Raw genomic sequence first — 25,277 nt, forward strand, 5'->3', positions numbered from 1 at the left:
GAGAGAGACATGCCCTGGCTCAGGCCACGTGCCACTGTGAAAAGTGCTAGGACCTCAGTACAGGGCCTGGGTTCTAGTCCTGGCTCTGACGTGGACTAGCTATGTGAACTGGTATGAGTGCTTGCCCCTCTGTGGGCCTTAGTTTCTCCATCTGTAAGTGATGAGATGGTCCAAGAAACTGTTCCAGCTGACTGTCTGGGTCTGAGTACTCGGGGAAATCTTGGCCACAAGTCCAGCATCGGGGGTGCTGTTCCCTCACTCTGCTTCTGGCTCCTTTCCATGGTGCATAAAGAAGCCCCTTGCAGCCTTCACCCACAATGTTCAGGATGCTGACCCCCCAGAGGCAGGTGCGATTACTGACACAGTGGCACCATGAAGCGCTGACTGGGAACAAGTTTCCAAGTCCCAGGCCCTAAGTCCACTCTTTACTGGGCTGTCCTCTGAGACACAGACACCCCCCTCAAGCACTCCAACAGCGAGACCAGAGAGATGTTGGGAGGAGGAGATGGAGGGGAGAGGACCAGACGAAGGGAGAAGCCCACCGCCTCAGTCCCCTCTCCTTCTCTAGGCCCCTTCACCTGCTAGGCACTCAGTGAGACAGGACCCTGGAGCGTTGTAAGGTCAAAGCCAACAGTGCTGAGGAAAGCCCGAAAGGGAGTGGGCTCTGACCAAATGCCAGACCTCAGGCACACCTTCTCCCTGAGTCCTGTACACATGCACACATGCCTCACATTCACACAAGCAAGGCAAAGGATGCTTCATCCTGAGAACACGTATTCATTGTAAGCTTTTGCCTGGAGGCTGGCAGCCATGTCTTGGTGCAGTAGAAAGATATCAGTCCCCTGGACCCTCTTCAGAACTGAGTCAGAGCTGCCCAGAGATGTGAATGGGGTACCCAAGGGAGGGCAATGAGCTTGTTGCTGGAGGGGCACACAGTCCTGCCAGAATCTTAGCTTCCTTTCTAATCTCAGTTGGTCATGCTCCATCAATGAAAAGATGGGGTCATTAAATCTATAAGGTGGAGCCACAGAACTTGATAGTCTCTAAGGGAATCCCACCACTCCTGTCAAAGCTATGATGAATTTTTTTGTAAACTCACCCCAGTCCTCAGATTCACCAGGCGCTTTAAGAAACTCTCAGTTCTTTGCTCATGTTGTGTTTTCTGCATAGAATGTCTTGGTCTACTTTCTCCCACTGGCAAACTTCTATTTATACTTCAAAACCCAGGCACAATGAAGTTTTCATTTCCCCAGTGCCTCCAGACAGGTTTAGGCGCCGTGTCCCACATCAGTAACAGTCTCCATAGACTGTCTTGTGGCATCCACTGCAGCACATTTTAGCAGCCAGGGAGCTGCTCAAGAGATATCTTCCCCCCACCAGGCACGGTTTCTTCAAGGCAGCCCTTGGGACTTACTCTTCTTCCCTTTTTGCCCTCTCAGGCCTTCAGATTGTACTGTAGGGGTTCTTCGGTCCCTTTGGGGGATTCTGCCCTTTATCTAGACTGGATGTCCTCAGATTGCTACTAGCTCCCATAAATAAAGCCTTGCATTCCAACTGGTGTAGCACTAGGCCCAGACTCCGAGTTTCCTGTCTCTTCCACCAAGCCCCTTCCTTCCTTTTCTTTCCTGTCTGGGGAGTACTTTAAATGCAGCCCTTCTCCCAGACATTGCTCTTCTTCAAAGTGGCAAGTTCCCTAAGAGGAGGCTGAGCTTAACCTAATGTGATACAGAGAGCACTGGAAGAGAAGCCAGAAACCTGGGTTCCAGCTCCAGCTGAGTCCCTGCAGGATTACCCTACTCTGGGACTCAGTTTCCCCCATCTGTGCAAAGGGGTGATGCTGGAAGGCTCTTTGTCTCTATGTTACCCTATTTGAAGGGCAGAAGAGCCCTTCCATCTGTGAAGTCTCAGCAACCTGCCTAACAAGAAGTCCACAAATAACCTTATTATGTTTACCTGAACACAGGAGGTGAGATAACTCTGAGGGGCTCACAGAGCAGAGTGTCACCCTCCATCAGCTGTCAGCTGTTTATCCAAAGGTGTTGACTCGAAGCTCTCAGATCATACCAATTCTCCAGATTAGAAGTACAACTGTATAAATGATTCCCTGTGCTAGCCAAGGCAAGAACGGTGATAATTTCTAAAACCTGGACAGCATTTTGCCCCATTTGCTATCTCCTGGAAGCCCTCCCAGAATTCCTTCCCATCCACTATGCTCCTCCTCCAGCAAATCCACCCTGAATGACTCCCACTTCTGAAGCTCCATGAGCTCTCCTAAGTAGCTCTCATGTCCCTGGTCGTTTATTCACCTCACTTTCCCTCTAGCCTCTGGCCTCCAGAGACTAGTACACGGTTGGGCACACAGTAAGCTCTCAGGAGATGTTTCTCAACTTGGCTCACACTTTGACTCCTATTCCAAATTTGCAGACTCTGATTGATGCTCAAGTTCACTTGGGTACTGAGCTGAGTCTAGCCACAGATACACCCGAGTTTGCCTGCATCTTCTAACGATAATGATAATACCTTGCACGTATTTGTGGTGCAAATTTTTTTTTTTTATTCTCCAAGGATTCTCTCTCTCATGTGATCCTTATAACAATTCTGCGATGAAGACAGAACAGACAATGACATTCTCAGTTTATAGAAGATGGGCAGTGACTATTCAATGACAAAGCTCTTAAGAAGGAGAGCAGAGATTGGAGCTGGGTCCAGTCTGCATGACTCCTGGTCCAGTGCTTTCTCTCCAAAAGGATTTCTCACCTGCAGAAGTCCCAGGAGAGCCACCATCCTTAAGAGGAGAAGTGTATGTAGGGAATGGAGGATAGTGGGGAGGCACTTAGGGGCCTGGAAGACCAGGATGAAGCTTGAGCCAGCGCTTCAGACCAGAGCAGGTTGTGAGAAGCAAGAGCAAGAGATGCCCCATGGGTGGGCATGCAGGGTGCAGTCCAGGAAACCGTGAAGCTGGGGCTCAAGCACCAAGGAGCCCTACAACACTTGAGGAGCAGCAGACAGGAGTGGTGAGGACCCCTGTAACCACCCTCAGAGGAAAGGTAGCACCTCTTTCCCTCAAGGGCTCCAGGGATGGAGGGGCCCTGGGGCCTGAACCTTAGAAGAAAACTCCCTGAGCCTCAGGCTGTGAGCAGGACAAGAAGCCCCTTCCCAACAGCATTGCCCACCTCTGTCCGTCTGTCCCACTGCCAAGATAGTTCTATGATTGTGGCTTTTCTGGTTTTAGCAAAATGGAAAGTTTACCAGAGGAGTGGCTTCTGTGAAATCCATGAGAAGATCACCTGGCTCCAAGGTAAAGGCACCTCCTCGGTCAGAGGGGCTCTAAGAAGACAAAAATACTCCTGGTTAGTGACAACGCTGGGTTGGCAATCCTAGGTTATACTGAATTTAACCAGAAGGCAGAGGTACCCAGCCTCTCCTTTACCCTCTTTCTAACCCTGACCTCGCTATCATGACCAAAGAAACGACAAGAAAAAAAGCAAACTAGTTGTCATGGAGTTGATTCAGACTCATGGAACCCCATGGGTGCAGCGTAGAACTGTGCTCCAGAGAGTTTTTGAAACTTCCTTTTAAAAGGAAGCAGATTGCCAGGCCTTTCTTCTGAAGTGCCTCTGAGTGGGTTTGAACAGCCAACCAACCATTTGCACCACCCAGGGATTCCTACATTACCACGACAATCCTCCAACATTTCCCTCGCTCAGCAGCGTACAAGATGTTGAGACTGAATCCCACTTTCCCCCCACCCCCTGAAACCTTAATGGGTAGAAGTAGGGGGTGAGGTGGAATGGTGAAATTCATATTTATATCTGCAAACAACTTTTCTTGAGGGAGCCTGGAATTTACCTTTAAGTGCTCTTTGATTGGTCTTCTGGGAAACACACTTTGAGGAATCCTTTGCATGTGTACAAGGAGAACAAAGATTCTATCCTGAATCAGGAGAGCCAAGGCTTCAAGAAACTTAACCTGGTCTACACAATAATGAGGAAGATCTTCATGGTGGGCAGTGGCACCTTGGAAAATTATGTTTATTTTTTTAGAAAAAATTTTTTTTTTCTCCTTCCCTGGGACCTCAGCAGCATAGTGGGCCTTGAGATCCTTTGTGAGGAGAAAAACAAGCCCATTAACTTGGCAGGCCCTCAGGAGAGGGACGGCCAGGAGAGGGAGCCCTATGGCCTCTGGCAGAATGCAGTCCGCATGCCCCTGGAACTCCCTTCTGTTGTTCCAAGCGTGCAATCAAGTTCTGTAAATATTTCAGCCTGGTTTTAACTGTGGCATGGGATATATGATAAGAGCCTGTACACACCTAAGATGGGACTCCCCACCGTTGAGGCAAACCCAACCGGAGATGCCAGGAGGCATCCAAATTTGCCTGTGTCATCTAATGATAGTAATAGTACCTTGCACAGATGTGTGGTGCTTTATTCTCCAGTTCCTGGGTGGTGCAAACGGTTAAGTGCTTGACTACTAACTGGAAGGTGGCCACTTTGAACCCATCCAGAGGCACCTCAGAAGAAAGGTCTGCCAATCTGCTTTGGAAAGGTCACAGCCTTGAAAACCCTATGGAGCACAGTTCTCCTCTGACACATATGGGGTTGCTATGAGCTGGAATCCCCTTGATGCAACTGGGTTTTTGTTGTTGTCGTTGTTTCACCCAGTACAAGGAATGGAATGGGGACACTTCTATGCTTTTACTCCTCCAAATTGTCCATTATGGGGGAAAAAACAATTTTTCTGTCTTTACAGTGCAGTAATATCTTATGCACAGATGATATTCTAAAATCAGAACTGCCTTCAAAAATCGCTTAAATTGCTCTTGAAGTACATACAGTATACATGGTTTTACATTGTACTATTTGTCTCTTAAAAACAGTTGGCTTGTGTTTTTGCAACTGGTTGTTTAAAGAACATGTTTTGGTGGTTGTTATTGTTGTTTTGAGCATATACACAGTCAATTATGCACACAGGATGCCACTTCATGAAATGTATACTGAATTCTCAGCAAGCTCTCCTACTTCGCAGGGCTTTTCCCCCATACCTTGGCCACTGGGGACGGCTGGCCCTTGCCTTCTGACTTCTGAGGCGAGCTGACTTTGTGGACCTTGGGAGATGCCAGCGGCACTGAGACTTGTGTGGTGGTGATGGTGGTAGTGGAGGTTGTGTTTGTGGTTGCAGTTGTGGCCGCTCCCACTGCCTCCGCCAAGTCTGGAGGGAGGTCGTCTTCATCACTGCGGTTACTAAAAGCACATGAAGCTCTGCTCATTACAATAATAAACACGCTGTGGGGAGGGAGGGGAGGGGGGAGAGGGGGAAGGCGGAGTGGGTGGGCTCCCCAAACAGATGTCCAGTTTATGGGATCCAATACTTTGACTTTTTTGCCAAAGCAAATTTGGGCTGGATTTTCTGTCACTTGCCAGAGGGTATTATTTTGAGTGGCTTCCCCTTGAAGGGTAAATGCGAGGCTCTGTGTGAAGTGTGAAATGGCTCCTTTCTTGGCCTGACAGTGGAGGAGTAAGGGACCAAGTAGCTCTGGTCTTAGAAGCTTATTGACAGAATGGGATGACCCAAGTAGAAAGGATACTAGATGGGTAGTCATCATGAGGAAGTCAGGCCTGGCAACCTGGGCTTATCCCCGAGGCCAAGGTCATCCTGGCATGGCGTGGGACAGTACCATCAACTCCTCATACTTTATTTCATTTTTCATTTTTGATGAAAATATACACAACAAAACATACCCCCATTCAACAGTTTTTACCTGTGCAGTCCATGTACAGACAACGGTTACATACTTCACACTGTGTCACTGTTCTCACTATCTCTACCCATATTACTTCACAACCATTAACTTAGACTCTCTGTGCCCTAAAGTTCTCATCCGTGCTTTAGGGTTACTGTTGTCAATTCGATCTCATATAGATAATTCTTTAAAAGAGTGCAATGCTCAAGATAAACATTCTTTATTAATGGAGCTAAACTGTTGTTTAGTTCAAAAATGCCTTTGTGGGATAGTTTTGGTTCAAGGTTTAAAAATGGTTTCCAGGAAACAGATTCAGGGTCGACCTCCTACTCTTTTTTTTTTTATTTTTTTTTATTTTTATTATTGTACGTTAGGTGAATGTTTACAGCTTCTTTTTAAACAGTTAGTACACATATTATTTTACGACATTGGTTAACAATCCCATGACATGTCAACACTCTCCCTTCTTGACCTTGGGTTCCCTATTACCAGTTTTGCTGTCTCCTCCTGCCTTCTAGTTCTTGCCCCTGGGCTGGTGTGCCCCTTTAGTCTCATTTTGTTTTATGGGCCTGTTTAATCTTTGGCTGAAGTGAACCCACCATTCCTAATATCAACAGCATTCTCTCAAACTCATAGAAATGAAGACAAGTCCTTTAAAGACCCAATAGATGGCCCTGGATAGAATGGGAGAAAAATGTAGAACAAAACTCAAGCTCCTAAAAAAAGGCCAGACCTAACTGGATCTGTAGAGGCTAGATGAACCCCTGAGACTATCACCCTAAGATACTCTTTTTTTTTTTTTTCATTTTTATTGTGCTTTAAGTGAAAGTTTACATCTCCCCCTAATGAGACAGCACACTCCTTCCCTCGACTCTTTTTGTGTCCATTGGGCCAGCTTCTGACCCCCTCTGCCCTCTCATCTTTTCTCCAGATAGGAGCTGCCCACATAGTCTCATGTGTCTACTTGATCCAAGAAGCTCTCTCTTTACCAGTATCATTTTCTATCCCAAAGTCCAGTCCAATCCCTGTCTGAAGAGTTGCCTTTGGGGATGGTTCCTGTTTTGGGCTAACAGAAAGTCTGGGGACCATGACCTCCGGGGTCCCTCTAGTCTCAGTGTGACCATTAAGTCTGGTCTTTTTATGAGAATTTGAGGTCTGCATCCCACTAATCTCCTGCTCCCTCAAGGGTTCTCTGTTGTGTTCCCTGTCAGGGCAGTCGTTGGTTGTAGCCGTGCACCACCTAGTTCTTCTGGTCTCGGGCTGATACAGTCTCTGGTTTATGTGGCCCTTTCTGCCTCCTGGGCTCATATTACCTTTTGTCTTTGGTGTTCTTCATTCTCCTTTGCTCCAGGTGGGTTGAGACCAATTGATGCATCTTAGATGGCCACTTGCTAGCATTTAAGATCCCAGAAGCCACTCTCCAAAGTGGGATGAAGAATATTTTCTTAATAGATTTTATTATGCCAATTGACTTAGACATCCCCTGAAACCAAGGTCCCCAAACCCCCGCCCCTAAAATGCTGGCCTTTGATACTTTCAGTTTATTCAGGGAACTTCTTTGCTTTTGGTTTAGTCCAGTTGTGCTGATCTCTCCTGTGTTGTGTGTTGTCTTTCCCTTCACCTAAAATAGCTCTTATCTACTATTTAATTAGTGAAAACTCCTCTCCCTCTCTCCCTCCCTCCCCACTCTCGTAACTATCAAATAATATTTTCTTCTCTGTTTAACCTATTTTTCGAGTTCTTATAATAGCAGTCTTATACAATATTTGTCCTTTTGCAGCTGACTAATTTCACTCAGCATAATGTCTTCCAGATTCCTCCACATTATGAAATGTTTCATGGATTCATCATTGTTCTTTATTGATGCATAGTATTCCATTGTATGAATATACCATAATTTATTTATCCATTTATCCGTTGATGGGCATCTTGGTTGCTTCCATTTTTTTGCTGTTGTAAACAGTGCTGCAATGAACACGGGTGTGCATATATCTGTTCATGTAAAGGCTCTTATTTCTCTTGGATATATTCCAAGGAGTGGGATTGCCGGATCATACGGTAGTTCTATTTCTAGTTTTTTTAAGGAGTGCCAAATCGATTTCCAAAGTGGTTGTACCATTTTACAATCCCACCAGCTGTGTATAAGTGTTCCAGTCGCTCCACAACCTCTCCAACATTTATTATTTTGTGTTTTTTGGATTAATGCCAGCCTTGCTGGAGTGAGATGAAATCTCATTGTAGCTTTGATTTGCATTTCTCTAATGGCTAATGGTCATGAGCATTTCCTCATGTATCTGTGAGATATTCTTTGAACTCAGAACTCAAACCACCCTCAGAGGTCATCTTTCATCCAAATGTCAAATTGGCCCATAAAATAAATAATATCACCTGTGAGTACTGTGCTCCTCAAGATAATCATCTAGATGAAACCAAAGACCAAAGATGAGAAGGCTAGGGGGCAACACAGAAGCTACATTAATGGAAACATAATAACCCAAATGGAAATAACGAGAGTGTGCATATATTGTGATGAACATAACCAATGTCACTGAACAATATGTATACAAATAGAAGTTATTAAATAAGAATCTAATTTCCTGTCTGAACTTTCACTGAAAAAAAATAAAATATTAAAAAAAAAAAAGATGGAAACAACCCCATTGTCCATCAACAAATGCATGGATAAACAAAATATGGTATATACATACAATGGAATATTACTCAGTCATAAAGAGAAATGAAGTTCTGATACATGCTACAAAATGGATGAACCTTGGAAACATTATACTGAATAAATCAGACACAAAAGGACAAATATTGTGTGATCCCACTTACGTGCAATACTTAGAATAGGTAAATGTATAGACACCAACTTTATTAGTGGTTACCAGAGCTGGGCAGGAGGGGGAAAGAAGGGAGTTACTGCTCAAGGGGTACTGAGTTTCCATTAATGATGATGAAAAAATTTGGAAATGGATAGTAGTGATGGTTGCACAAAATGGTAAACACAATGCCCATGAGTTGAACATGTAAAAAATGTTGAAATGGCAAATGTTTTGTTATATGTATATTTAAAACAATAAAAAATGTTTTGCTTTATGTCTGAAATTTAAAAAAAGACAAGTCCCTTAGTCCCTTATGCCAACCAGATTGCCACCTATGCAGTAAAGTGTTAGCTCAGCAGACCTGAGGTCCTCAAACCTTGCATATTGCAAAGAGAGGACTGGTCCTGGGAGACAGACCCCTGGGAGACAATCTCTGAGCCCTTGGAATATTCTGCTTGATAAGAGTGTCTTTGTTTATCTGAGACCTTGGTCCATGACAGAGAGTTGATGTTGGCAGAGTGACTTATGGTGAACGCCTGATTTTGTATGCCTGGGGCTTTGGGCCCTGCTGTATCAGTTTGAGCTCTAAAGGGCTGGAGACTGAGTAGCTAATGAGATCGGTCACAGAGGTGCTCCATACCTATGTGACTAACTACCCAATAAAAACCCTGCACACCAAGGCTTAGGTGAGTTTCCCTATTTGGCAATACTTAGTACCCCTTGTCCCACATTGTTGCTGAGAAAATTAAGTGCTGTCCATATGACTCCACTGGGAGAGGATACTTGGAAGCTTATACCTGGTTTCTCCTGGACTCCATCCTATACACCTTCTTCATTGGCTGATTTTAATCACTGTAATAAATCATGGCCATGAGAAGAAGAGCTTTTTTAAGTTCTGTGAGTCCTTCTAAGGAAGCTTCAAAACCTAAGGGTGGTCTTGGGGACCCTCAACACGGTCCTCCTAAAGGTTTCCATGTAGAACTGGGCCATCCTGGCACAGGGGTTGTGACTTAGAAACGATGGCTGAGCTTGAGTATGTAGATAACAGACCTGTGACCAGAGGGCACCAGTGTCGACTGCGTAGGGTCCCCAATGAGGGCCTTTCTGCAACAGTGGGCCTCATGGGAAATGTGGCCACAGGATACAGCTGCAGCATGAACAGCTCTGAGTGAGGAGGGCCCTAGAGGATTTTAGATCATTCTGCACGTGGAGAAAACCTCAAGACAAGGAATATGGATTTATTACTAACAAGGTGAAAAGGTGGGGTTTGAACAAGTAAGTGAAAAAAATCAATAGATAAACCACTTTTTGGATGCACAATGATGAAGCACGTCAGATTAGTTACCCATCCATTAGCCCATTTAATTTCCATGACAACCTTGTATTATGATCAGCATTTTTCAGAAAAGCTGGTGATATTCGGTGGCTGATTGTTGAATGACTTGCAAAAGGTCAAATGACTAGCTCAAGATCACATAGCTACTTAAGTAAAAGAGTAGGTTAGAATAATTTTTACCCCACTAAAAAGTAGTATAACCTTAAAAATATAGCCATTATTAATTTTACATAAAAGCCCACTAAAAAATACAGTAGCTCATCTTTCATAGCAGGAAGTCAACTGATACTGTATGAAACTGAGAAAGACTCCAAATTTTTAATGGTTTTCATGACCTTGTATCTTAACTTAGATCTTATGATGAAGAAACATTTATCTAAAACTCAGCAAGTCTTTCAGTTTTACCTGTTTTTTTATCTTCTGTTAAATTTAAGAAATAATATTTTAATAATCATAGTAGGATTCCTTTCTTAAAAATTAGTGCTTCCTATTTTAACAATATATATTCAACGAAAGATTTCTAAAGTAATAGTCATGTGAACACTGGTTACTTCTGATGGTGTAATTCTAGGGGATTAATTACTTTTTGTTTTTTTGGGGGGGTTGGCATGTGTTTGCATATGTGCTAAAAATATACAAAACAAAACATTTGCCAATTCAACAATTTTTACATGTATAATTCGGTGACATTGATTACATTCATCATATTATACAACTTTTACCACCATCCTTTTCCAAATGATTCTACTGCCACTAACAGAAATTCAGTATGGCTAAAGTTTTTGTTTATAGCAGTTTGAAAATGTTCAGAGCACCTGAAAATCATGATGCTCTTGGCAGAACCAAAAAAAAAACCAAACCGACTCCTGTCAAGTCGATTCCAACTCATAGCAACCCTAGAGGACAGAGTAGAACTGCCCCATAGGGTTTCCAAGGAGCGCCTGGTGGATTTGAACTGCTGACCTTTTGGTTAGCAGCCGTAGCACTTACCCACTATGTCACCAGGGTTTCCGCTCTTGGCAGAGCACCTTAAAATCCAAATCCACCCAATCCCAGCCTAGGAACTAGAAATACTATCATAGCCGGACAGGTGATTGCATTACCATCTAATTTCCAGGATTACACACACATCTCAAAAATTGTAATGCAGAAAATATCTTTAGGAAATTGGAAATCTGAGTTTTTCCATCCCTATTCCTTGACCACGTGTTCATTAATTTTATCAATATCTAGAGCGCAAGAGAGAAGCAAATAAGTGGTAACCGGTAACAACAATTTAAGAACTATTTATGGGGCAGAAACTTAACGCTGAAAACATTCCATTCGCTAATTCAGCTATTTTCTACTAGGGAGAAAGTGCTGCCATCCTTTGATTTTTGAAGCAAAATGTGTTGGGCCCACTTAAGAAATACACATGTGAAGTTAGGGGTTTTAAAATGGTTTCCTTGAGAAAGCCAATTTAGTGAGTTAATTAAATTTTATTTCCTTCCAGGCCAGGTATCAGCCAGTCATTGTTTCCAACATGATTACACATCCCATATGGGTGATAATAACATTTTGACTTTCAAAGTGTAAAAGGAGAGGCTAGCCTTGCCAGCTTTCTCCTCAGGGGAAAAGATTTTTCTGGTTTCATTTGTTCCCCTAGAGATCATTAGGACTGTTAATTATTTGAACCTTACTTGCTTTGGCTTTCCTAGGAAAAGACAGCTGCTGTACTGCTCAGAGGTTTCCATTAAGGCTATGAGGTGGGGTGTGTCTGCCCTTAAAACCCTCCTACGTGTCTCTTCTCCCTTCCATAAGGTACAAGAGGCAGGACTGAGAAGGCTGTTTGTGTCCGAAGAGCGTCTAGAGTTCGCTCCATGGCCTACATTTTACACTTTGGGTATCCCCTAAACTCTACCTTTTGTCAGAAGCTTCCAGATTCTAGAGAAGAAAGGAAGGGAAACTAATTCATCCTATAGCCAGACCCCTGGCTGGGGCTTTACCTGCGTCATCTCATGTTAATCCTTACATAATCCCTCAGAGGTAGGGGTTATCTCGTCCATTATACAGATGAAGAAACAGGGCCTCAAAGAGGTATTTTTTCCAAGAGCTTACGGCTGTAAATTAGCCAAGTCTCAAACAGGCTTTTCTGACTCCAAAGCCACCACACTTTCCATTGTGCCCAAAGACCCCCTGTAGTTCTTTGACCAATTATTCATGTAGGAATGGTGCCTGGCCCACAGAGGAGGTCAGAAACTAGGAACCATAATTGTGATTATTACTACTACTATTACTCCTTTTTTTTTTATTACTCCTACTACCACCACTGTTACTCAACATTCATATGTCTCCTTTGGATTATACAATAAATTGTGAGTCCTTGGATGGAAATTGCCAAAGTCATTTTGCTTTTCCCCACATTGTGTAGAACAGCTCTGTGCACAAGACAGCCAAGACACTTTGTTAAACTGATCAGAACTGGATGGGCCTGGCGTTTCTGGAACACTTTGGGGTATGACTCCTCCCACAGCTCTCATTACCACTCTGTGATTAGCTTTGGCTCTGGTGACAGACCATGCTACCATTTCACTAAATTCTGTGATGTGGCTCCCAAAGATCCCCGCCTCCTCATATTCATAACTTTGTGTGATTCCCACCCCCCCACCTCCCTTGAGTGTGGGCTGGACCTAGTGACTTGCTTCTAATGAACAGAATACGGCAAAGTGACAGGATGTCATTTCCATGATCAGGTTACGAAAGACTGTGACTTTCATCTTGCTAGTACTCTCTCTGGCTCTTCTCATGTGTTTTCTCTGATGAAGAAAGCTAGAAAATTTCTCAAAAAGTTAAATACAAAATTAACATACGACCCACCAATTCTACTACTGAGTATAGATCCGAAAGAATTAATAGCAGGGACTCAGACAAATACTGGTACACCAATGCCCACTGCAGCATTGGTCACAATAGCCAAAAGACAGAAACAACCCAAGTGTCCATCAACAGATACATGGATAAACAAAACGTTATATACCCATGCAGTGGAATATTATTCAGCCATAAAAGGTAATGAAGTTCTAATAGATGCTACAACATGAATGAACCTTGAAAAATTATGCTCAGTGAAATTAGCCAGACATAAAAGGACAAACATTGTATGACCCCACTTACATGAAAACATCTCAGAATAGAGAAATGCATAGAGTCAGAAAGCAGATCAGAGTTTACCAGGGGCAGAGGGGAGACAAGAATGGAGAGTTATTGCTCAATGGGTACATAGTTTCTGTTTGGGGTGATGAAAAAGTTTTGGAAATAGATTGTGGTGGCATAACACTGGAAATGTAATGCCACTTTATCGTATAGTCAAAAATGATTAAAATAGCAAATTTCATGTTATACATATTTTATTGTTGTTGAGCGCTGTCGAGTCGATTCTGACTCACAGGCAGCCTATAGGACAGAGCAGAACTACCCCATAAGGTTTCTGAGGCTGGAATCTTTAGACAGCAGACTGCCACTTCTGTCATCCATGGAGCTGCTGACGGGATTGAACCACCAATATTTCAGGTAGCAGCTGATAAACATTGTATCACCAAGGCTCCTTTATATATAATTTAGTCCACAAAAAAATTATTTTTAAAAAAGAAAGCTGGAAAGGCCCACATGGCAATAAACTGAAAGCACCAACCGTCAGTAAGAAACCAATATCTTCAGTCACCAGCCCTCCAGTCACTGAATCCTGTCAGCCACTACCTGAGTGCGCTTCAGATAAGACCACAGCCCTGGCCAACACCGTGACTTCAGCCTTGTGAGAGACATAGAGACCCAGCTAAGCCGTGCCCAGGCCTCCTGACCCACAGAATCTGTGAGGTATTTAATGTGTGCTGTCTTAAGCCTCTAAGTTTTGCAGTAATTTGCTACTTAGCAATATATAATTAATACATATCCCAAATATGTACTATTTTCAGGGAGAAAGGTCTAGTTCCATTACGACCTAAATTGGAAATAAACTGAATTTTGGGGATGGCTTTCTAGGAAAGGTAAAAAAAAAAAAACCCCAGTGGATTCCGTATGAGGGGCTAAAAACCATTTATGACCGAACACTTAGCATTGCCTTTGTTCTCGTAATTGAAAAACTTGTACTACAGAACTCACAAACTGTATTGTCTTGTTAACTTCCTCACTCTGGGAGCCTTGATTTCCGGCTTTTCCACAGCTGGTTGGGTAGTTTCCACACGTATAGGAATGGGACTTCTATAGATATTAAAAAGAAAAAAAAATCAACAAAAAATATTTATGACTTGTTTTGGCCACGGGAACTGCTTTCTCAGATAATTTATACCTTAATAGCGATGATAGACAAGAAATCCATTTTCCTCCCTTCCACTCTACATATTAAATATAAAAATAAATACTATAGAAAATCCAAAAACAAAAATCATAGGAAAGAAAACATAGCAAGTAGAGAGCTGAACATCATTAAGGTACAGAAAAAAATTTCCCTGCCCAAAACACCTCCCTGTAACATCAGGATCTGGTTCAGAACCAAATTTTGCCAATAAAAAGAGTGAAGAGAAACCTATGGATAACCGTTTTTACTTTCAAGTAATCTGGTAGCTATGATATTTTAAATACAACACAGGATATATTTTAAAAAGAAAAGAAAAAGGACCATAGGGTATTTACTGTGAAAAATGCATCATCGGAAGACTTTTAAGACTTGCCCTAAAACATTTAATTCTACATACATGTGAAATATTAAAGATTGTTTCACTTTAAAATTTCCTCAAGAAATTATACCAGATAACCACACATGGGCCCTACTCAAAATAGTATTTTAAGGAGAAGGTTAATATATTTTTTGTAGTGGTCATGGCTCATTTCACTAAAAAAATCAGCAATTATCCTTTGGGACCAAAAGGACAACAAAACAAGTTGAAATCCTCAGCAAGGGACCTCTGGCAAGTACATTAACTCTTGTGGGTCCCCATTTTCTCTTCTACTAGTGCCTAACATGGAGCCCTGGTAGCACAGTGGTTAAGTGATATAGCCGCTAACCAAAAGGTTTGCAGTTCAAATCCACCAGCCACTCTGTTCAAACCCTATGGAGCAGTTCTCCTCTGTACTCTAGGGTTGCTGTGGGTCAGAACCCACTCTACAGTAACGGGTTTAGTGTCTAACATGGTGATCAGCCATGACCAGTGCCTAATAAAATTTGTTGCGTGAACACATGAATGAGCAGATAAGTGATTGGAGTCAATGTATTCTAGGTTCATGATTTCTACAAGCTGGGCCCCCAGGGTGAACTGAACATGGTCCCTGAGAGCTCAGTCTAGCATGGAGCACACAACTTTGCTTGGGTGGAATGGCTGGTACTGAGAAAGCTTCACAGAGGAGTTTGCACTTAACCAGAGAGGAAAGACCATCAAGATGGGAGACAGAATGGAGACCTGGAGAACACAAGGGTAGGCTTGAACTGCTGAAGGGTGAGGTCCCAGCAAAAAAGCAGAGGATTGTGACTGGGGGAAAGCATGGGCCAGGTCATGAGGGGGCCTCAGGCACTGGGCTCAGGAGTTTACACTGAGAGCAATGGCAGTCACTAAAGACTTTAAGCAAACAAGTGGCACAGTCAGACTTGCATTTCAGAAAGGTCCTTGGAGCAATAAAGAGGACACTGGTGAAACGAGGCCAGGAGCACATCAGGAGACTCCTGCAGTAGTAATACACGAGAGAGATGTTGAGGGCCTGAGGTCTAAAGGGATTGTGGTCGTGAGGAGGAGAAAGTGGACGTGAGGGATAAAATGGAAGTCAAAGTGGCAAGACTTGGTGACCAGTTAGATCTGGTGTGAGGTGAAGGAAAGTCAAGGACTCCCAAGTCACAGGCTTCTGTAACGGGTAGACAATAACACCATTATTAACCGAGATTGGAAACCCAGTGGAGTGGGCTGGGCTGGAAAGAAATGAATTAAATTTTTGAAAACGCGTATGTGTCTCTGAAGCAAGATAAATATCTAACAAAAACATGGGTTTAGGAATCATAAGGTAATATGGAGAAATGTTTGTTTTTATATTTACTATCCAGTATAAGAATTCTCCAGTCCCTGGGTGGTACAAATGGTTAACTGCTCAGCTGCTAACTGAAAGGTTGGTGGTTGGAGTCCACCCAGAGGTACCTTGGAAGAAAGGCCTGGTGATCTACTTCTGAAAAGTCAGCCCTTGGGAACCCTATGTAGCACACTTCTATTCTGATACACATGGGGTCGCCATGAGCTGGAGCCCACTTTATGGCAAATAGTTACTGGTTAAAAGAATTCCCCACGGAGTGGTTCTTAGATCACCTGGGGTGCTTGCTGAAATGACAATTCCTGTCACCACCCTCAGCCCCACCTCAAAAATCTAAAAGTTCTGGAGTAGGAGTTAAGAATCTGCATTTTTAACAACAGACTCTGATGCAGTGGTCTCAGATTCCCGCTGAAGTGGCAACAGGAATCCACAGTCTGAATTGTTTTACTTGGGGAAGCATTCCTGCCATCTGTGAGATCGAGGGAGAAATGGTTTGCTCTGGGTTTGGAGCAGGAGAGGCCTGGAAGCTTCAAAGAACACATGTGCTCCAGCAAGGGCCTCTCTATGGAAAATAGCATCGATGGCAATTAGTTTTAACTTGTGAATGATCTCTCACCGCTGGGGATGGAAACTGTGCTGGCCAATAGAAACTGCACATTAGCGCCCCTCTTCAAGCGGCTCCTAGGGCACACGCTCTACCTGCCATACTTTAGTTACACTTCTGGTCCAGTGTTGGTCAGTAGCTCAGTTCTAGGGCCATGTCAGTCAGCCAAGAAGAAAAGAGTGATAAGCTGAGCTGGAGTGGTAAGCAGAGGCTGGGTCACAAAGGGCCTCCTGTGCTCTGGACTTCACTCTGAGAGCAAAGTGGACCCTTGAAAGGACTTTAAGCAGGGAAATGACAAAGTCATATCTACAAGCTTGAGACCCGTTGCCAACCCATTGCCATCGAGTCATCTCCGACTCATAGCAACCCTATAGGACAGAGTAGAACTGTCCCCATAGAGTTTCCAAGGAGCGGTTGGTGGATTCGAACAGCCAACGTTTCGGTGAGCGGCCGTTGCACTTAACCACTATCAACACAGAGAATAACCAGCATTTTTGATGCTTAAAAGAAAACTTATTTAAGCCAGTTTTTTTCTCCTTATTCAGGCTCAGAATTTCTCAGTTTTATTTTTCCTCCCTGATTTTATTAGCAAATGTCCTCATGTATAGTGTTTCAAGGATAATATTGATGATGCAAACAGTATCGTTTCCCCATTCAAACAAGAAGTAACAGACCTTACGTTAGTGTCCTGAAGACTGGATTTTTTACTGATATTTACAAACGTTGATTCCTCTTTTCCGACCTGTTAAAGAAAACCATCACGTTAGTCAAACCTGAACATCTTGGCATGCAAAAATGCTTTCAAGTCTCCTACATTCAAAAGTTCACAGAAACGTGAAGGTGGACTAAAGAGGCAGCTCATCAAGTCCCCAGTCAGTAACAAACCCTGCTCTGGTATATTTACACAAGTTAACAAATGTTTTCTTGAGTCATTCCTCATCTCGGGGATTAAGACTTAATTACTCAAATGGAATCACTTCTCACATCCTTACTTTTACTGAGGACCTGCTATGTGCCAGCTCATACATGAGTGAGAAGGAGATGGTGTGGGAAAAGCCAACCCCACAGTTTAAGCCCCCACCCCCATTTTAGATCAGGAATAATAATCAGCTCTATGCTCATACGGGACTTAGAGTTTACAAAGGAATTTAGAATCTGTGCTTTCACAACAGCTTAACAAGGCTAGGAGGAATTTCGTCATATGACTTTGATAGAGGTGTGTCCTCCCACTTTGGCAAGTGCCACAAAGAATGGTGGGGAAGGAGGAGACACCTACTCAACTGGCCAGGCCAACTGAACCCATGCTGGTGTCAGTGGGAGATGGAGCAGCCTGTGGCCCTCACACCCACCACAAATACACAGAGCTCAGGCTCTGCTCTAAAATACACGCTTAGCAAATATTTCAAGGATATTGGCTGGAGGGTTTCACATTATTAGCTTGCCAGGGTTGTCCAGATATGAGTCCAGCCCTGCTTCCTGATCAAAGCCTCTTTTAGAGTCAGTAGCAGAGAGTCTGGAGCCCTGGAGGCACAATGGTTGAGAGCTCGCCTGCTAACCAAACGGTTTGCAGTTCAAATCCACCAGCCACTCCTGGGGAACCCTATGGGGCAGTTCTACCCTGTCCAATAGGGACGCTAGGAGAAGGAATCAACTCAACCACAATGGGTTTGGTTTTTGGGTTTAGCAGATAGTCAAAAGAGCCCTGGTTAAGTGCTGATCTACTAATCAAAAGGTCGTTGGTTTGAACACACCAGCTGCTCAGTGGGAAAAAAAAGTGGCAGTCTGCTTTAGTAAAGATTGCCAAAAAGTTCATTCCTGTTGAGTTCAACTCATTGTGATAAAAGCCAACTGCTGCATCTTTTCTCCCGCGGAGTGGCTAAACAGCTGATGAGTTCCAACCTCTGACCTTTTGGTTAGCAGCTGAGCACTCTCAATTCACCCTTCAATACTCTGCTGCGACTGGGACCCTGCAAATCTCATTTCTGCTTTCCTAGCGCCTCGTGATGGCAACCGTGGTGGTGTAATGGTTAAGTGCTACAGCTGCAGTTCGAATCCACCAGGCACTCCTTGGAAGCTCTGTGGGGCTGTCCTAGCCTGTCCTATAGGATCGCTGTGAGCCAGAATCAGTTTGGTTTAGTTTAGGGCCTCGTGATATGTTCTCTCCATAGGGGGCACTAGTGGGAGAGGAACTTGCTCTTCGCCATCTGCTTCTGGTTCCTGGGAGTCACTCCAGTCTCACTATTCCACCTGAGCAGTAGCTGTTCTAGCTCAGAAATATCAGCGTCAGCCAGCCGGCACCCTCTTCTCAGAGTCTGGGTCCTATTTCTGAGGGGCTAATCCTCCAAGCTCAGAAACATTGGCACTGGCTGAGCAGTGACCACCCCTTCACAGAAATCTGAGTTTCTCCATGTAACTTCTCCTTTAAACTTCCAAACTGTCTTCTCTCAGCCCTACGACTGATGGGTGGGTGGGTTAGTAGGTGCTTCCTGCAGTTCCTGCCTCTGGTACCTTAGTGTTACTCAAAGTGTGGTGCTGTGAGCTTGTTAGAAACCAAAACAAGCCCCACCCTGGCTTACTGAATCCCTGGGGCTAGGGCCCAGCATTCTGGGTGACTTTTATGCACATTCAGGTTTGAAAACCACTGCCTTCACCAAAAACCAAACCTGTTGCTGTCGAGTCAATTCCAACTCATAGTGCCCCTATAAGACAGAGTAGAACTGCCCCATAGGGCTTCCAAGGAGCCACTGATAGATTTGAACTGCCCACCTTTTGGTTTGTAGCTGTAGCTCTTAACCACTGTGCCACCAAGTCTCCAATTTATAATTGTATACTAGTTAATAATTCTTTGTTCCTGGGTGGTGCAAATGGTTAGCATGCTTGGCTGCTAACCAAAAGGTTGGCGGTTCAAGTCCACTCAGAGACACCTCAGAAGAAAGGCCTGGCACTCTACTTCTGAAAAATCATCCACTGAAAACCCTGTGGAGCTCAGTTCTACCCTGACGCACATGGAGTCGCCATGAGCTGGAATCGACTCGACGGCAACTGGTTTTGGTTTTGATAATTCTTTATATTAAAATCTCTGTTCTAACAGCAGGTATGGCTCCTGTCTCCTGACTGGATCTGACTGACCCAGCATCCCAGCCCTGGAGTGCCTCTTGCTTCTGTGTAGCATCGAGGAAATCCTGCAAAGTGACATCAAAGAAAGGCACGTGCTCCACACACCTGGGCATTCGCTCTGGAAGCATTCTCCAACTGGGCTTTCAAAATATTACACTTCACATGGTCAGCAACAGGGGAAGGCAAAAGTGGGGTCTGAAGAGTCTTCTCAGAGACTTTCTTTTCTTCAGCCTGTGACAAACCAAAATACATGCAACAGGTTGTAAACAAAGAAAAAAAAGAAAACACGTGAAGTAACTTTTCCAAACAATCACAACTGTGAATCACACACAGACCTAAAAACACACACAAGTATATCACCTCCTCCTTCCATTTGTCCCAGTGTTTTACTACCTGTGAAAGATATACACGCACATCATCTCTTTCTCCAGTGAAGCAGGGAGTGCATGCTTCGTTAAGGCCACTACACAACAAATGAGGCAAAGGTTCAAAGAGATGAGGTGGTTTTCCCGAGTCATGCAGCTAGAACAAGTAGCAGAACCAGGACTCAAGCTTCAAGTTTCCTAGACCCTAGTACAGCGCTCTTTTCACCATACCTGCTGACTCTTACAGAGTCCTGGGTGGGCAGATGGTTAGCACACTCAACTGCTAACCGAAAGGTTGGAGGTTTGAGTCCACCTAGCGATCGTTCAGAAGAAAGGCCTGGGAATATACTTCTGACACAATGACACACATGAGGTCACCATGAATTGAAGTCAACTCAACGGCAATTGGTTTTTTTGGCTACCTCTCTCATACAAAGATTTAATCCTGTGACTTGTTGGGCCAAGGGAAAGAGTAGAAAATATTTACTGGTATTTGTACAATAGATCCTGCTGAAAACTGTGATTCTCAACAGTGAGGAATTTATATCTACGTTACTTCATTGTAGAGTGTTTCAGAATTCAATAATTCAGTACTATTTTTGCCATCTCCCATACATAACTCAGTATGAACTTATAATTCATGTGATCTTGCTAGTGTGAATTACTCTGACACTACCTATTTTAACTGTGTCCTAAAATAATATCTTTGAATCATGGGCTTGATAACTATTATATTTATTATACCAAATTATAATAATTATACGATTATTAAAATAAAAAATACTCATTTATGCATACAACCTGAAATCATCCTTGGTTGCATCCATACCACACATAGGGAAATAATGTCTCATTGTTAATCATGCCTACTGTGGTCATTGCATATCCCAGTGCTAATATGGTGCTTGGCAAATAGTTGGTGCTCAATAAATCGCTACTGAAGAAGATGATGATGCTATACAGTTACTGGTAGAAGAGATACGTGTTTAATAAAAAAGATATAAAAGCCTATGATTGCTAAAAGTCAATTGAGTGATATCAGGACTAAATACAACTTAGCCACAATGTACCAGGACAAGAATAAAATCTTCTAAAGGTCTCAAGTTCTGCAAGTCCAAACTTAACCTTGTTCACTAACTCAACAGTCCTGTTGAGCACCTTGGTACACACAGCAGGGATATTATAAAAGTCTTAGAGGAAGTACAGGACAACTGGCTGGCTGACATCATTTAATAAAGTAAAGAGAACATAGTATACATTTTCCCAGTAGGACCTCCAAACACATAGAGAAGCATTTGGTAGAGTAAGCAGAGCTCAGCAATTTCACGCAATGATAAGCAGAGACAAAGACCTGGATTTGAATCTCAGCTCTCTCCCCTACCAGCACCATTAAAAAAAAAAAAAAAAAGATGGGGATGATAAAAAGTAAAATAAGGCCCATAAAGAAAAAGATAGCTGAGTGCTTATTATGAGCCAGGCATTGACTGAGCATTTCATATATACGTCTCATCGAATCCTTTCATTTAACTAACTATTTGGAAGTAGGTATAATTATGCCCACTTTATAGATGAGAAAAACCAAGCAGAGAGATGGTAAGTCACTTGCCCAAGGTCACACAGGAAGTAAGCAGAAGAGCCAAAATTCACACCAGGGCTCGGTGACACCAAAGCCAGAGCTCTTCATCACTCAGCCACACTGGCTCCACTTAACCTCTCAGAGTTTCGGTTTCCTTCTTCATTAAGATTGTGAAGATGGTTAGGAAAATAAACATAAATAAGAAAAGAGCATCGGATAGGAGGACACTAATGATCCTGAAAGGAGCCCTGGTGGTGCAACGATTAAGTGCTTGGCTGCTAACCAAAAGGTTGGTGGTTCAAACCTACCAAGCAGCTCTGTAGGATAAAGACCTGGCGATCTGCTCCCATAGAGATTACAGCCTAGAAAACCCTATGGGGCAGTTCTATTCTGTCACATGGGGCACTATGAGTCAAAAATTGACTGTACGGCTCCCAACAACAACAATGATCCTGAGCCACAAAGGGAAATGGTATAAAGAAAACTGGCTCATTTGACTCAATTCATTATCCTATGGGATTTAAGCATTCTCCTTCAGGCAAATAAGTAACTTATTTATTTTGAAAGATGAGGTTTATGATATAGCTTTAGAAGAATTTATCCTGTATTTACAAATGCAGTTCCATTAAGACATTTAATATTTGAATGGGTGTTTTCCTTGCTGTGTAAAGAGTTAACTTTTTAATTAAATTTACTTTTCAGAATGATATACTGGGATATAGGAATTAAACTGGTTCTAAAGCCCATTTGAGGTTTCTGACAATTGCTTAAGGGGATACAGTTATCCTGACAGCAAAGGCCTATTTTTTTTAAAAAATTGAATGCTGCTAAAAAAAGAAAAGAATGAGAATTCAGCATTGATTTTCCCTTTGAATTTAGTAACCCTAAACTGCTTTTAGACATGAAATTGAAACTGGCTTGTCCCTATTAGATCTGGACAAAGCAGTAATATTTAGCTCTATGAATTACAAATTGACTCAGGCAAAGGCCAATCTAAATCTTGGAAAATCTGTGCACGGTTATGTGGATTTGTTTGTATAGAAGATGTCTCTCTGGGAGACAGAGACCTGGCTGGGTTACAGAAGCATAACCCAGCCTGGAGGATGGCTCTGAGGTGATTGTGCTTTCTCTATTTCATATGACCGTATTTTGTATTTTACATATAATCCATTTGAATTGCTGAAAGATACTTCATGGTTTAATATGGAAATACAGATTTCAAAAAATACAAATGACTGAAAATTGGGCCTTTATATTTTTATAGTGGGAAATAGTTCATCTGCTTGGGAATGTCATTTGGGAATAAAGAAATGATCAGATACCCATTTAAATTGTTTACACAAATTATTTATAGATTTGAAATCTGATGAGATTTAAATTCCTGTGATAATTTTGGGTACAACTTTGGAACTGAACAATGAAAACAACTGCTCACCATTAAACCAAAAATAGGAAATTACCCAAACCCTAGAAGAATCAGAGGATTCCAGAGCGTTGAGGCTAGAAAAAACTTTCAAAGTCACCCAAGCCAGTGGCTTTCCAGTTGTTGTGTCATGATAAGTTGTGAGGTCTGTTGCAATCACTTTTTTATTTATGATAAAGAATGGTAGTTTGAAGTAATATACTTTGCTTATATGTTAGGACAAAGTCAAGGTTACCTGTATAACCACATCACTCTAGCTAACTTGCTTACTGATGCAGATAGGAGGGGAGTTAGAGTTTGAGCTTCAGGAAAATGCTCAATAACCAGCTATGCCTTAACCCAGGGCAAGCAACTATTGTCAATGTTCCACCAAGAGTCTCACTATCACAAATGACTATACAGCTTGCGAGTTCTCTGCTGCACTATGTGCTGTACTTCCTTGCAAACTATTTTTGAATTTTGTCAAATGCTGAGTAAGCCCCTGATAAAATCACTTATCATGGGTATTGCAGAAGAAAAGTTGAACACCAAGAGGTTAAGAGAAAGACCCATCTAAGAGCACATGATGTATTGAGTCGAATCCCCTGCATCGAATACAGATTTGCTCAAGAGAGATTTGCTGATTAAATGAATATAAGTGGCACCCCAGGGGGAGGGATTCTTTCTAGCTGGGAAACAGGGGGTGAGTAAGACCTTGAAGGTTAAGCCTGAAGTTGGGGCCTATTAGTGATCAAAGGGACTTCAGGTAGCCCTCCTGAGCTCTACTGCAGTGAAGGATGGGGATGAGTATAATGAGGAAGTGAGGGTCTTCTAAAAAATCCTTGTAGGCCCAGAGGGCTGCCTAGAGTGGAGGAGTGGCCCAGGGAGGAAGTACAAGCTTCCCGTGCTCACCAGCACAGGTAATGAAGGGGAGCGTCCCTAGCCAGTTCTTCCAAAGTCTTCATATTCTGTCTTAGAAAGGGGCAAAATTAAGCATTAGAGTGGGTGATATAAACTATCAATGAAAAAGACTATTCCTTTATAAAATTAAAATAGATGTCCAACAGTGGTTCACAACTAGGGTGATTTTGCTCCCCAGGGGACATTTAGCAATGTCCGGAGACATTTTTGGTTGTCACAACTGGATGGGGGTATATCTAAGGGATGCTGCTAAACATACCACAATCCACAAGACAGCTCCCACAACAAGGAAGTATAGGATCCAAAATGTCACTAGTGATGAGGTTGAGAAACCCTGGTGAAGAAGACAGAGAAACATGTTGGAGAGCAAAAAGCACTGGACCAAGAAGTAGGGGCCCAAGGACTCAGGCCCTGCTGTATGACCTTGAGAAAGTCATTGGAGGAAATGACAGAACCAACCCAGCACTGACACTCTATAGTTCTAAGATAAATCATGGCTTTTATAGGGCTGCCCTTTTGGATCTAAGAACAGGTCTAGCCAAAAGGGAACTTGGCTTCACCCCTGTCCCTCCCTCCCTCCTTACTTCAGTCCCTCCTTCCTGCCATCAGCAAACAGTTACTGAACATCTACTATGCATCAGGTACTGTCCTAAGGCGCTAGAGGGATAAAGGTGGAAAGACAAGAGTGGATGCTACCCTCATGAAGCTTTCAGTGTAGAACAAGAGAGACTACTCACAGACAGAATCCGCTTATGGGCCTCAGCACTGACAGCAAGTCCTGGTCTATAATTCACCACCCCCCCCAAAAAATGCAAGTGAACATCTTGCTTATAAAACACACCCTGAGCAGAAATATCAGAAAAGATTGAGTAGAAATCCTTCCAAAGCAAATGCACATGGTTTAGGAGGCAAGCAAATGTTGACATAAGCACCAAGTCCATGTTCCCAGCAGAGTCCCCAGGCCCTGGGCACCTTGTTTATGTTGATGTGCAGAGCAGGCCAGGGTCCAGCAGCCTTCACTGTTTCCAGCTCCAGCTTCTTTAGGTGGGCAGCTGCATCACTGAACAGGGCAGGTGCTCCTGGACTCAGTTCTAAAAATGTAGCCAGAGGGAATAATAAGAAAGGTTGAAAGGACAGATAGATGTAGGTGATAAAGGACACTTGCCAGAGCTCAACCCCCAGTACTGTTTCTGCTGGCCTCCTCCTCCACAGCTTGAATCCCTTGAGTGTGCACCAGCTGATGGGTGTGAGAACATCTAAGGTCACAGTTTCGATGCCTAACTCCCCCGCCCCTGCATGAGCTGGGTGGTCCTGAAGCAAGTCACTTCACTGAAAACTGCCATTTG

General features: G+C 43.2%; 1 protein-coding gene across 4 annotated transcripts in view; it reads right to left on the reverse strand.

Annotated features, from left to right (window-relative positions):
• The window catches only part of EPB41L4B (erythrocyte membrane protein band 4.1 like 4B), a 163,691-nt gene that overhangs the window by 16,017 nt on the left and 122,397 nt on the right, over positions 1-25,277 (reverse strand). For 3 of the 4 annotated variants that reach the window (XM_049896282.1, XM_049896280.1, XM_049896281.1), the window contains exons 17-22: positions 24,904-25,022; positions 19,773-19,898; positions 17,225-17,292; positions 14,039-14,137; positions 5,042-5,240; positions 3,250-3,327 (exon numbers count right to left, since the gene is read on the reverse strand). In XM_049896282.1, coding sequence (XP_049752239.1) covers positions 3,250-3,327; positions 5,042-5,240; positions 14,039-14,137; positions 17,225-17,292; positions 19,773-19,898; positions 24,904-25,022 — 689 coding nt within the window. The remainder of the gene's footprint in view (positions 1-3,249; positions 3,328-5,041; positions 5,241-14,038; positions 14,138-17,224; positions 17,293-19,772; positions 19,899-24,903; positions 25,023-25,277) is intronic. The other variant, XM_049896284.1, reaches the window with a different exon arrangement.

This window comes from Elephas maximus, chromosome 9, assembly GCF_024166365.1.
Source record: "Elephas maximus indicus isolate mEleMax1 chromosome 9, mEleMax1 primary haplotype, whole genome shotgun sequence".
Classification (NCBI taxonomy): Eukaryota; Metazoa; Chordata; class Mammalia; order Proboscidea; family Elephantidae; genus Elephas; species Elephas maximus.